Source organism: Strongylocentrotus purpuratus, unplaced genomic scaffold (assembly GCF_000002235.5).
Source record: "Strongylocentrotus purpuratus isolate Spur 01 unplaced genomic scaffold, Spur_5.0 spur5_scaffold_18, whole genome shotgun sequence".
Classification (NCBI taxonomy): domain Eukaryota; kingdom Metazoa; phylum Echinodermata; class Echinoidea; order Camarodonta; family Strongylocentrotidae; genus Strongylocentrotus; species Strongylocentrotus purpuratus.
Window position 1 is genome coordinate 13,432,449 of NW_022145603.1, and position 12,908 is coordinate 13,445,356.

Sequence of the window (12,908 nt, forward strand, 5' to 3'; positions counted from 1 at the left end):
AACAATTCTCTTCAGATATAGAGATGACGAAAGGGGGAGGGGGGGGGGGGCTCATTAAAAGAGATTTTAATTTTTGGGGCTAAAATTGGGAAGGGACCAAAAAACACCCCAACTTAGGGGTGGTAAATTTTCTTGAGCACATAAGATATGCCATACTAGGTCAAACAGTGGGCGCAGGCCGGGTGAACCGTTAACACTCGAAGAGACCACCAAATCAAGTATTTTTATATATTGACATTTTGAATCAACTGTACATAGTGACATCTTGATCGAACATTGCTGACAAAACACTACTGATGTTTTGCTAGAAATGCGTAGGCCGGTATGAAAATAAACTCTGATATACTGATCTGTTTTTGTTATTTCAAATATTAGCTATAGCTTTTGTAGGAATTGAACCCATTCAGGTGAACGATGGAATTGAATTAGCATATACCCGCATTTTCTTTCCAATTCTAGTAACATTAGCCCTTTCCTGTCGATTTGGTAATAACCGCACAAAACTGTCGTTTCAGAGGACCTATAAAATGTGTAAAAGCCCCATGAGTATACGATACGTATGAAATATGACACGTTATAATATAGACAAAACGAGTAAAGAGAAAGAAAAACAGGTATAAATATACTTTGATGTTTACGTAGCAGGTTATATATGGTATGTGCAATGATGACGAGGCATTCATGAATAAACATGTCTCTCTAGCTGCGTACTTTTGGGCCCCCCAAACTTGGCTTCCTATTGGTCCAATCACTTCGTGACGTATGGTCATGACGAAAACTATTATCCAATCACATTTTAAATGGGGCTTTTGAGGTACGTGTTACCAGGGGTTAATATACAAGGATAAGGGTGACAGAACATTGTAAAGAGTGTTGTGCTTTGTTATGCAAATTACTTGAATAACTTGTAGATAAAGCTATATATGGAAGTTGTTCTTCATAAATTATTTGTATTGAATAAACTAAATCAAATTGATGAATAGACCTTTGTATTGTTATCCGAAAATGGGAAAATCGGGGGAAGGGTTTAAAGTTTTATGTTTATGATGCTTGCTCGTCGACATAACTCCGAGATACTATTGGTACGTCATGGATCGACCAATCAAAGAAGTTTTGCCGAAATGACGTGTACTCATCGACCAATGGCATGGAGGGACTGGCGTTATGGGCGTGTCACGAAAGACCTGTTGATTCATACCCCGCCCAGGTTTAGAACTATCTTCTCTTGAATGAACAACAACATGACCCTGCCTGCACGTATGCAGACACGTGTCTCGTTTTATGCAAATGAGATTTCATAGCTCGTCCAATCAAAAGTGACAATTACTTGGCACGCGTCTACTCAGCTGATGAACATTCTTTAGGAAAAGTAGCGGAGATAGTTTGGTGTAAGTTACTTAAGAACAACAATAACTTGTTCCTGTAATCTACTCATTGCACCTGTTGTGGAGAACTCTCAGCCAATCACGTCGCCGGGTTTCCTGCACGCGCGCGTGACCTGACATTCGCACGTTCGTCGGCACACGGTTAAATTTCAACCAGAGACCGCAATAAGTTATTTATTCATATAAACTGACCGATATTTAATTTCGGAAAGACTATCTACTTTTATCTCTTCTTACCTAGAGACGTTAAAGATGTTTTTCCTCCAGAATGAAATAATATTTGGGATTGCGCCAGACGAGAAGGTTTTCCGAGGGCCTGTTTCCTGATGTCGTAGGCCTTTTTTTCTTTATTGGTCTAGAATTATTGAAACCTTCTCGAATATCGTTTAGCAACGCCTAAGTTTCCCTGTACTTAGTGGACACTGGAAGACGGCAACTAATTCTAATCGTCATTAAGCTGCTACTCGAGAGCAAATTCTTTTCAATTCTGTGGAGTGGATTGCTCTCCAACCCTGGAATCTTAAAAGTGCCGTCATCCTCACGTTTTGAATTCACCTTTTCCCGTTTTAATGACGTCTTATTGACTTGGATATGCATTGACGACTTCAAGTGTTTCAGCATCTACAACTTGGCGAATAGTTCAAAATGCAACAGCAGAGCTCTTTAGGTGCGTACCCGTTTTTATCAAGTCGTATGTAAACTGGTTAATAAGTTTATTTGCAGCCGGCTACGTTTATGCTCAATTTTTTAAAGAAGTATTCCTAAATCTAAAAGACCTTCACTTATAACTAGATCAATGCAAACATATTTAGCAATAGAATTCCAATTTCAATATTGAGATCTTAGTGTAATATATATTTGAAATGTAGGGTTCATGTTGTGCGGTGAATTTGTTAAAGTTGTGTAATTCAAAGCCGTTGTTTCAATTTGCACAGTAATTAAATAACTAATTTAGTCAACGAGATTTGATAGTAGTAAGTGATGAACAATGCTTGTAATGCATTTTCTGATATGAGCAGTCAATATTGTGGATTTTGCCTTTATTAGCGTGCAGGTGCATTGTGCAATATATTCATTGACTGCATTTTATACGAAAGCACTCGAAAGTCTGATGGAGGGGCCTTGGCTTTGTGTAGTTTTGGTTTCGATATCTGATCGAAGGTTTATTTTCAAGTTAATGATAATTATTGCAGAGTCGAATTTCACAGTGCCCATTATCATGATTATCATGATTATCTGATATTTGACATCAGAGCAGGTGGAGTCTGATGCTATGTATTTGTGAACCAGTCCTTAATTATATTGTCTCTTGAGTCTCTAGTTGGGATATATAGTAAGTGTTTAATTCAAAACCTGCAGCTTACTGATAATTTCAGGTTGTTAATTGGTAAATACTGCTTTATTGTAATTAACGGATTTCATGTTTTAATGATTAATGTGTTGTGTTTATTTTTTTGTTTACTCATGTCATTATTGTTATTATTTAAACCTCGGTAACTAGTCTTAAAAAATGCAAATGTGATTATTGCAGCACCTCTCGGGGCAATTGACCTTTTCTAGAGGTCAACTCTTAACTCCTCTTAATTCGAGTGCATATTTGCACCATATTTGGGGAGCACTCACTTCAAAGAGCTTCCGAGTGCGATAGAGGGTTTTATTTATTCATTTCTTTCTTTCTTTCTCTATAGAGAGAGAGAGAGAGAGAGAGACAGAGAAAAGCCCTTTGTTCTTGTAAAAAAGAAGATGGTAGATGCAGAATAGTTTGCAGGAGTTGATAATGATATCCTCCCCTTTAAGAAGTCATTTAGAAATCACTTTGTTTCGGAGTAGAAATTCACGCTCAAAACGAGTGGATACAACTCTCAAAAGATTAATGCAAGCCACTGTTTTGGAGTTTTGCAGGAGTGATTACTAATACTGATTCCTAAATAGTGGATTTAGATTCGCCTGGCAGCTCATTCTATACAGCTGCTCTCAGTAGTTCTCTTATCGCATTGCCCCCGAAACTTACGGCCGAATGTCTCCGCGAACGCCGTCAAAAAGTTCGTTCATCTAAAACACCTGTTTGGCAACTCGGCCAGTTTTGTAAATATATCATCCGTTTTGCGCTTTTTGTAGACACGATGTATTTCAATTGTCAACGAAACTAGCAACGAGTTTCAGACGTTAATTGTCGGTAAATAAGTCGGAAGAAAATTATTGTTTCTGATTTATAACCAACGTTATCTTGTAGAGTTGAATAAGAGTATTGGAGTATCAATATTGGAGTAAAAATTGGAGATATGATATTATTAGAGACTGATTGGAAAAAGTGGAGTAAATTGTTGGGGGGGGGGGGGCGTGTATCGCCTGCGATGACAAACGTACCTCTCTACACACAATTTCAACATGAAAAGTGCATTAGGATAAAACATAAGCTCGCTAAAAAAAACCTCAACGTAAACACAAAAAACAGATCGATTTAAAGAAAAACACCACAAGCTGGCATGAATATTGATCTTGCCATTAATAGCGATTGTTCAAAATTGTATTGGAATGTTTATGGGCTATATAAATACACAGATGCTGAACCGAATTGATTCGTGTTTAAACAAGTTAGCAATGATGTTGACACTGATTTTTCTATTTCATGTCTTCAATTAAGTGCGTTTATATACTTTTAAGTTATGTACGTGCCGAGGCTGTAAATATAGACAATGCCCATGTGATTTTAGATGATACAACGAACGTGACGATAATGCGCAAATGTACAATTTAATTTGTTTATCATGTTAATAGAACCATACGAGTGTAAATACGAGAAACAAAGGGAACTACTTTTGTTTTCTTCAACATTATGACATATCTAAAACGTCAAAATTTTAGACGATTCATTCGTCTGTTTGGCGAAATAAAAGAAACACCTAATGTTAGAGTAAACACCTATTTTGCATGTTTCCCCTTCCTTTATAAGTTATTTGGCCTTTAATTTCACCGCTTTTTTAATTATGGGATTCCAAGTTTATCAACAGTAATAACGAGAGATATTATAATCATAATTATGCAAACTTCAACAACCAGAGGTAATTTTTCAGCAATGCATTTATCGTTTTGTTTCCATTAGACCCTATAGTTAGTAACGTTCTGTAATGAGGATTTACTTGATGATAATGAATCACGATTTCTCAATAGGTCAAAAGACTATTATCAAATCTGCCATATTTTCATCATCCGATATTACCTGGTTCTTGAACCGCCAACTTACCCGGGGATATTTGCCCAGCTGTCCGTTGCTCTGCATGCATGCACGGTATCCCGGTTTCGGTAACTATTTATAGCCTTTATTCATGTTTAGATTATATGGACCTAACTATGGCAAAGATTATCACTTAATTATTGTTCGAGGTTTGACCTTCGTATTTCTTAGATAACTGTAATAATCAATAAACTAACTAAAATATACCACCCTGTATTGATATCAGTATAAAATATATAGGTATACTATTAAACAAACCAGTTTCGATTATTTTGACAAGGGCTATTTTTACAAACTGAACGCTTTGATGCATGGATAATGTATTTTGTCCGGAGATGATATTAATTGAAGATGTTTTTAAATCTTGACTATCCCTATTTTCATAGATGTTATGTTTTCATTTCCTTTTGATATCAATTATTGACCTTCATAAGACTACCAACTAATGATGTTGAAATCGCAATGTTTAATTGAAAAAGGGCGTTTGAAAATAATGGACAAAGTAAACATTTCGGTGGTAAGATAAGATGCGAAAGCTATTTACACACCTTCGTCAGATGATGCTAAACGATTGTGATCTAAAACTTCTCACAGTTCAAATAAGTTCTTTTAAATATTGTGGTATTACATAGCTACTAACAAATATATAAAAGCGATAAAATATAAGTTATATATGACTTAACAACGATTTTATTTTAAAAAGAAAGGTATGTGTCTGGTTACATGCTGTTTGCAGCATGTAAACATGAAATGCTTAGCAAATAAATGTATTATATATTAAACAAATTAATGATTGCTCAAATCAAACGAAATATCACTCAAGTTATGGTTAAAATCAATATTTGTACATTTCATGCGTACTATTTTAAGTTCAAAATATGAATTCAGACTGAAATCTATATAAGAATGTCTATTCACTAATCAATGAACATTTAGTTTCCAATGGCTCGAATCGACAGTACTGAAACGAATTTGAAGTAAGGGTTCTCAAAGTGCCGTGTTTTCTTTAATAATAGGTGTTTCCCCTCCAATTTTTCATATTGAAATGTGAGTTTCCTTTTTTTATAGGCGGGCATGGAACCATGACCTCATGAGCCCATCCATCTTCCTATTTATATAAGCCATAAAGCATTATTCAGGTATTTTTATAGTATGGATGTGTTAGCAAAGAAAATAATATTAAGCTGGAAGAGTTGTTGAATATACTTTAATTTTTAGCCTATGATATATTTCACTCAATCATTGAGTAATTAATGTAAATATGTATTGAAATTATGGAAATAAAAACCTCGCTTGAGGATAAGAGAAAATAAAGAAGCATTGTTCAGGTTGAAGAAAAGAACGAGATTAAGGTAATCTCTTGGAGAAATACTTTCTCAACTGTTAATGATATAATAATTAAACGGTGCTTATAAAGTGCCTAAGCCTCTAAGCGTTTTTTAATTAAAAACTTCACAATTGATACATATAACAACACAGCAAATTTTCAGTAGGTTCCTGGTATAAACTTCTTCCACTGGTGTAAATATGAAATCACGAAGATCATTAAAATGACACTTAAATTAAAAGGAAACGAGAGAGCACATAAGAGGGGTCGCTTGTAAGGCGCACCTCATGCACCTTGTTCATGGAAACAATTACCAGCTCGCATAAGTTCCTTGGAAACTCTTGATTCTTTAAGTCTAACTTAAAGACAGTTCAGTTTTCGAAAGCATAAAGTATTATAATGTTACTATAAACACATTTTGTATTATCCCGTCTTCCAACTTTCTTAATATCATAATGCGCCTCGGAATAGTGTACTAGATAGATGGCGCAATATAAGTGCATTATAACATTATTATCATTACTATTGGATATGATTTTGATTTTTAATCACACACTTTCAAAATAACTTGAAATGTCAAATAGACATTGCACAATCATCATGAAACTTCATGATGATATCACCGCAACGCTGATCGCCCCAACTCTCCCGCGAGATAACCTTCCGATCGGCTGTGTAATCAGACCATATGTTAGGCGGGTCATTCCTCGTCGGATAAAAACTGGCAGAATTTTAAATAAAATGTATTGAATCTCACTCAAATTACATGTTCCGTATTAACAATGGTACAGATTGTCCACATTAACTGGCTAATATATCCGAAGATTTTATTTAATTCATGAAATCATATTCGTACACATACTAAAGTCTTTATATTCGTAGGCCTACATTTTTCGTAAAATCCATTTTGATCAAATAACATAACTTTAAATTCTGCATTTTCGTTTTTAAGATGATGGGGCTTTTTCAGTTATTGCCCCCCCCCCAAAAAAAAAACCCCGTGAACTCCCCCCACCCCCTGTATAAAAAAAACTGCCATACTCTCACAGCTTTCAGGAGGTGTCTGAAAACACACCTTCTCTAATTTGTTATAATATTCCTCTGTTTGTAATTAATGTAAGCTTCGTATGATAATGTTCTCTCTTTTTGTTATAAGTATTTCTTGTTTATGCGCTTTGTATATCTGATGAAAAGGCGCTTCATGAATGTCATATGATAATGATAATCATAATAATGCTTTCACATGAACGATATTAAAGAAATTAAACACTATTCGTTTAAAGACATCGTTTAACAATGTTAAATCTGGGATACACGGCCCTGCGTGCTATACCAGTGTCTGTGATATGGTGTAATATTGAAGCCCTAACAAAAATTGCGCTTCAAAATGATCAAGAAGTGCCTCAAAAAGTAAAAATCTTTGAGTGACCGGTTTTACCATACTCATTTTCCCCAGTAGACTGTAGTGTTTTGAAAACCGTTTGGCAAACGCAAAATTTGGTTTCGATTTCCAATCATAAATACCTTGATAATCAGACAGGCGATCGGCTTGTAAAAGTCGTGGAGTTCCTGACTGACCTAAAGGTTTATAATTATCATTGCAGCATGAGCTAAATCCAGGATTTTGTTTCAGAATCTGGGGCAAAGTTACCGGATCCCTTTAATGAGAAATTGTTTTTGAGAAAGTATTATAGATTGTCAAGGAACATCTTATAATGTACTTGCACTATGATAATTAATATTTTCAATGTGAACAAGTGACGAACGTGACACGGAAAAATGATACATTAACAACCTGACTAGCATCCTGTAAGCAAAGGTGATTTTCACGAGATTACATACCCCCACCAAAAAGCTAAAAACATGTATATTGGAAAAAACCCGAAAAGATAAGAAAAAAGGAGAACAAGTTAAATTCAATTAATTTTGTTTATAAAGTATCTATTTCCCGAACTTACCCCGACATGCCTGATCTCGAACTGTGCGCATGAGGACATACATCCTTTCCCATCTCGAGTGGGTTCTTCCTCCGTCCTCTTGCTTTGAAGTGTTTTTAATTTGAAGGTCGATAAAAAGAATTGATGGGTCATTGAGGGGCTAGTCATGAAAGGATGCTAAAAAGAAGAAAAAAACATAACAATCAATATCGATTCAATGTCTGTGTTGTGATGATAAACGTGCTTATATTTTTGCCATGGTGACTGACCCACACTTCTAAACTTGGAAATTTGGATGGGTGACCCAACAATAATTGTTTTCCCTGGCGATAATTGTTAAGGATTTTACGCGGGGTCTTCTTAAGTTAAGGGTGAGGTATAGGACTGCGTTTGGGTTTAGGACCAGGCCGCATTAGGTATAGGGCAAGAGTTGCAAAAATGGGTTGAAGCTTTGGGTTGGTTTAAGATTATAGAGTAGCTATTGGACAATGTAGATGTTATGTTAGGTTTATAGGGAAATGGCAATTTTGGTCGCAATTAAATACGTTGTTGAGGTTAGGTTTAGGTTTATGGCAAGGGTTGCACTTGGGTTTTAGGTTAGATTCATGTTTAGGGTGAGGCCTAGGTAAAGTGATTGTTCGAGCGTTGATGTCGGGTAGTCGGATAGTATAGGAAATCGAATTCGGAGCAATTTTCCCAGAGTTTGTTGGATGTCATCTACCCTGTTTGGAAATAGAAGGACGTTAAATCATATCATTCTATACACGGTTTACACCCATTTGGCTCCAAACAGATGACATACGGATAATTTAATTTCGCTTGATCTTAAACATTATGGAGAGCCATTTGTAGCCTAAGAATTAAATATATTCAAAATCGAAAATTCAAGTATTTCATACTTTTTATAAATTCCACATCAAGAACATGACATCTCCTTGATAATAGAAAATATGAATGATTTGAATCAACATGTTATGCCTTTTAAAATAACTGTTACAATATTTTCGTAGATGCCAACGGCTTTCCATAGTTGTTAAGTCGAACTTAGAGGTAAGTTCAACTACGGATCTTTGTGAAACACTCCCCTGTTTTGTTATCTGTTGTATGTCATCGGTATGTACACACTAAAACCAACAGCATATACACCTCTTGCGAAATAAATTACTTAATATGCTGCAATCAGTTAGATTCTGTACATATTCAACTAATCACCTTTGTTTATCTGAAGCATTTGCATGCCTTGTAAATAAATCCGGGACATAAATAAGTCCGTCAGATTTTTGGCACAGGTGAACGTCACATGACCTCTTCGTTTTTTAAACGAGGTAAATAATAGCTTTGCGCAAATTGTCTCGTGAAAGATATCAATATTTGTTCACATGCATACAGTAAGACAAGACGAGTCCTTTGAAACCTCAAGAGGTTTTTTTGTTGATCCTGTCGCACAGCCCACGAGCTTGGTAAAGAGATATGTAGGTATATGTAGGTACACAGGCACCTGACATATTCCGCTTATCTGAGGGACTTGTTGAGACGCTACCAAAATATCAAGAGGGAGTATACCCGAAAGCCATCGTTTTGTTGAAATTCATAGAGACAAGCATTCCAAGTGCCTTCTCGTGATACTGTTTGCGTCTTATCAAATTTATATCAAGTCCGTGAACAGGGGGAAAATCCAGATATTTGTAGCAGGGGAATGATTATATTTCTTTCGTACTGTCGTTAGTTACATTAAAGTGACTCGGTAACATTGTTGAAGGTTGATGAAAAAACTGCGTAATATTGTATGAAATGTTACTTATTATATTCCTTCTATACTGTACTAACCCTCTAAAATGCGAAAACCCTTCAACAATTCTCAAACCACGAAGACATTTATGTTTTTCTGTAATATAGATGTTGTGAGGTTATAAAGAGTCGAGGGAACGGGAACATAATTTTATCACGTCTATTTTTCTATCGTCTATATCAGCGAAATTTACATTTAATGTAAGCATGGTTAAAGTCCATAAAAAGGGGAAAACTCTTTCCCATGAAAGAATGCTTGTTTGTTCCATTAAGATATTTGGGATATTGTCTAACTTATATTCTGCTGCAACTATGCCATTGTAAGTGTTGCTTAAAAGGTATTTGTGTGTGCCTGTCTGTGCTTGGTGCGGTTACGCGAGCGTGCGTTTGTGGCAAAAAAAGGGGGGGGGGGGAGAGGAGATGTCCCAGACTTGTTAATTTCCAGGGGCATAATAATTGCTCGAATAAATTTTATTAATTAAGTTATTCACACCCTTCGTTCGGGACCATAGATGAGGTGATTTTAGAGGACTTCTTCGGGGAATTCCCTAAGTCTGAACCTGTTGACCCATAGCAAACGAGGAAACGATATTTCTCTTTTTTAAGTGATCTTCTGTATATTGTACCAGGTTAGATCACATAGGAAAAAAACTATTGCACTTTGATCTTGTCCATTCTTTTCATATTTAGTTTCATAAGTACATATTGTCCTCTTGGCCGAAAATCTTGTCGAGACATGATTATTGCGATATATTATGCTCCACAATAGAGTTCACTTTTTTGCTTGATGTAGACAAAAAATAAAATAATAAATCACAGAGGCACGTAATGGCCTTGTAGCAGATAATGTAATTAAACATGTTCTATACATATTCAATACATACACACCCACGCACGCACACATACGCACATTTATAATCATTTGGACGAATTGTGATTGTTTATTTGACTTCTTTTTATATTTGTTTGCCTCGGGTGATTTGAGGATTTCGGGAGAAATCGCCTCCATTTTACCCGTCACCACCCCGTCATATAATTTCCTGATGTTCAGATGCTACTGAATATGTATTAAGCTATTTTCCTTGTTGAATTTTGCATTTGGAGAGAACAGTCGTATCAAAACGTTTAAAAATATGCATTCTTGTGATGAAGGTTCGATATGACTGTGCTCTTCAAAGGTACCTATTCATGAAGCACCTCCATCACTTTGGCGGTGATTATTCTAAAATGCCAAGAGTGGAACGTCTCCATGTGTAAAATATCTGTAGATATTTGAAGGTTATTTATACAAGTCCCGAAATGGCTTATTATGTTCACTTTTAATCGACATTGTTACGGCACATTAACATATCCCTGGTGCTTAGTAATCCGTGTCTCATGGATTTTCTGTTATAGATAGAATAACAACAATGACAATGATTCCTGGAATGATTGACTGTTTTTTAAATTGTTATGGCAGCTTTCAACAAAAGATTTATTCATCCGCTCATTATTCTATTTTTAATTGCAATTTTTTTAAATTGTTATCATAAAATAAAAAATAAACACTTAAAAAAAAAAAAATAGCTTCTTTAATGTCAAGGGGAGGGGGGGGGTGTAGTGGGCTGCGGTTAATATCAAATTGGTTAATATGTATGAAAGAAACCCAAATATATATATAGAGAGAGAGAGGAATGTATTTAGCGGACCTATAGAGAGCTATAGTTTAGTCCCGTTTTTTTGTAACAGTTAACAGCGGCTGGTAGTGCGTTATGTTTATTATGTATATGTCCTAAACTGAATTAATGCCTCTTCGTTTGATATTTTCCGATCATAATATAATGATATTTCCTTTCCAATCAGTTAATCAACAGACGTGATGTTGAATTTGTTTTTGTTGATGTTTTAAGTTTGTTACTATTGAAACATAAGTTTCACTAAAACAGAATTGTAATGCACTTTACAAATAGCATATCAAGTAAAGTAATCGAGATAATATTCAATATTATGATTGAATAATAACAATATTTAAACCACACAAATAGTAATAATAATAATAATAATATTTAATTTTTATATAGCGCTTAATACAAATGTCTCTATGCGCTTTACAAATATATACTGATATACTATTTTTGTGGTTTTAATATTTCTATTATTCAATCATAATATTCAATAATATTTCATAGTGAAATAAATGATTCATTGATTTCACTATGATATACGTGGTTTTGACAATACCACATAAAGGTTGGTTCGCGCCCTTTAGTGGTCAACTTTAAACTCTGTACAGATATTAACGGCTTGGATTATGTTTTCATGGTGTTTTTTTTTTTTAGGCAAGTGCGGTTTATTATTAGACCTCTCATTACGTCAGCTGGATTTTATCGAGTATAAAGAGAGGAAAACGGAAACTCGTTATTGCGCTGATAAGATAGTTTTATATCAGAGCAAAGTTTCGATGTATGTTGCATGTACTTTGCTTCGTATATATAATTATATACATTTCATAATTCTTGTAGCGGGGTTTACCCTGGGTTTACCATTGTATTGAAAGGTCTGTGGCCTTACAAATCCCACCATATTTGAATTTATTTGTGATTTATACTCGCTATTTTCTTTTTCAATGTATAACGTTATTGTTATTGTGATTGTTCTTTTTATTCAAAATTGATGTGAAAATAAATTTAGTTGAATTGAAAATACTATTTTAGGATTAGAGATGATTGTTAGGTGTTCTTAGCAAGCATTGATGACGAAAATACAACATTTGTATACATAGGATGCTTAATCCGGGGTGGGTAGGAGCGGGGGGGGGGGGGGGGGTGGGGTGTTCCGGTCCTGATCATAAAGCGCGCAATTCTGGTCAAATACCAAACCAAAACCATTAGAGTTTTATGTCCATTTTGAGGACGGGTACCGGCCATTACCCACATGCATATAGATATTCCAAATGCAAGCTCATCGGTTGGACAGTTGGTTTATTATTTAGAAAAGTGTTAATATATGGCACATCCAAATGTAATTACTTGTGTGAAAATGTCCAAGCCCCGACACCTTCTTCAGATGTTTGAGGTGAATATTAGAGGCAGCTTAGCTAAAAACCACGCTCTGCTACAGATGTCCTTATATTTACTAGTTATGCTGCCAAACCGACCCCAGATCGACTCCAAACCGACAGATTCTCGGCAATTTGAGGTAATGTTATGTTGGTTCGGTCCGTTGTCGGTCCTGATGTAGGGCTAGCTTGCCGGTGT

General features: G+C 35.4%; 1 protein-coding gene across 1 annotated transcript in view; it reads left to right on the forward strand.

The window, feature by feature from the left end:
• Nucleotides 1-1,026: 1,026 nt before the first annotated feature.
• Nucleotides 1,027-12,908, forward strand: part of LOC586014 (ETS-related transcription factor Elf-3) — a 28,142-nt gene continuing 16,260 nt past the window's right edge. The window contains exon 1 of the mRNA XM_785814.5: nucleotides 1,027-2,052. Coding sequence (XP_790907.3) covers nucleotides 2,031-2,052 — 22 coding nt within the window. The 5' untranslated portion in view covers nucleotides 1,027-2,030. The remainder of the gene's footprint in view (nucleotides 2,053-12,908) is intronic.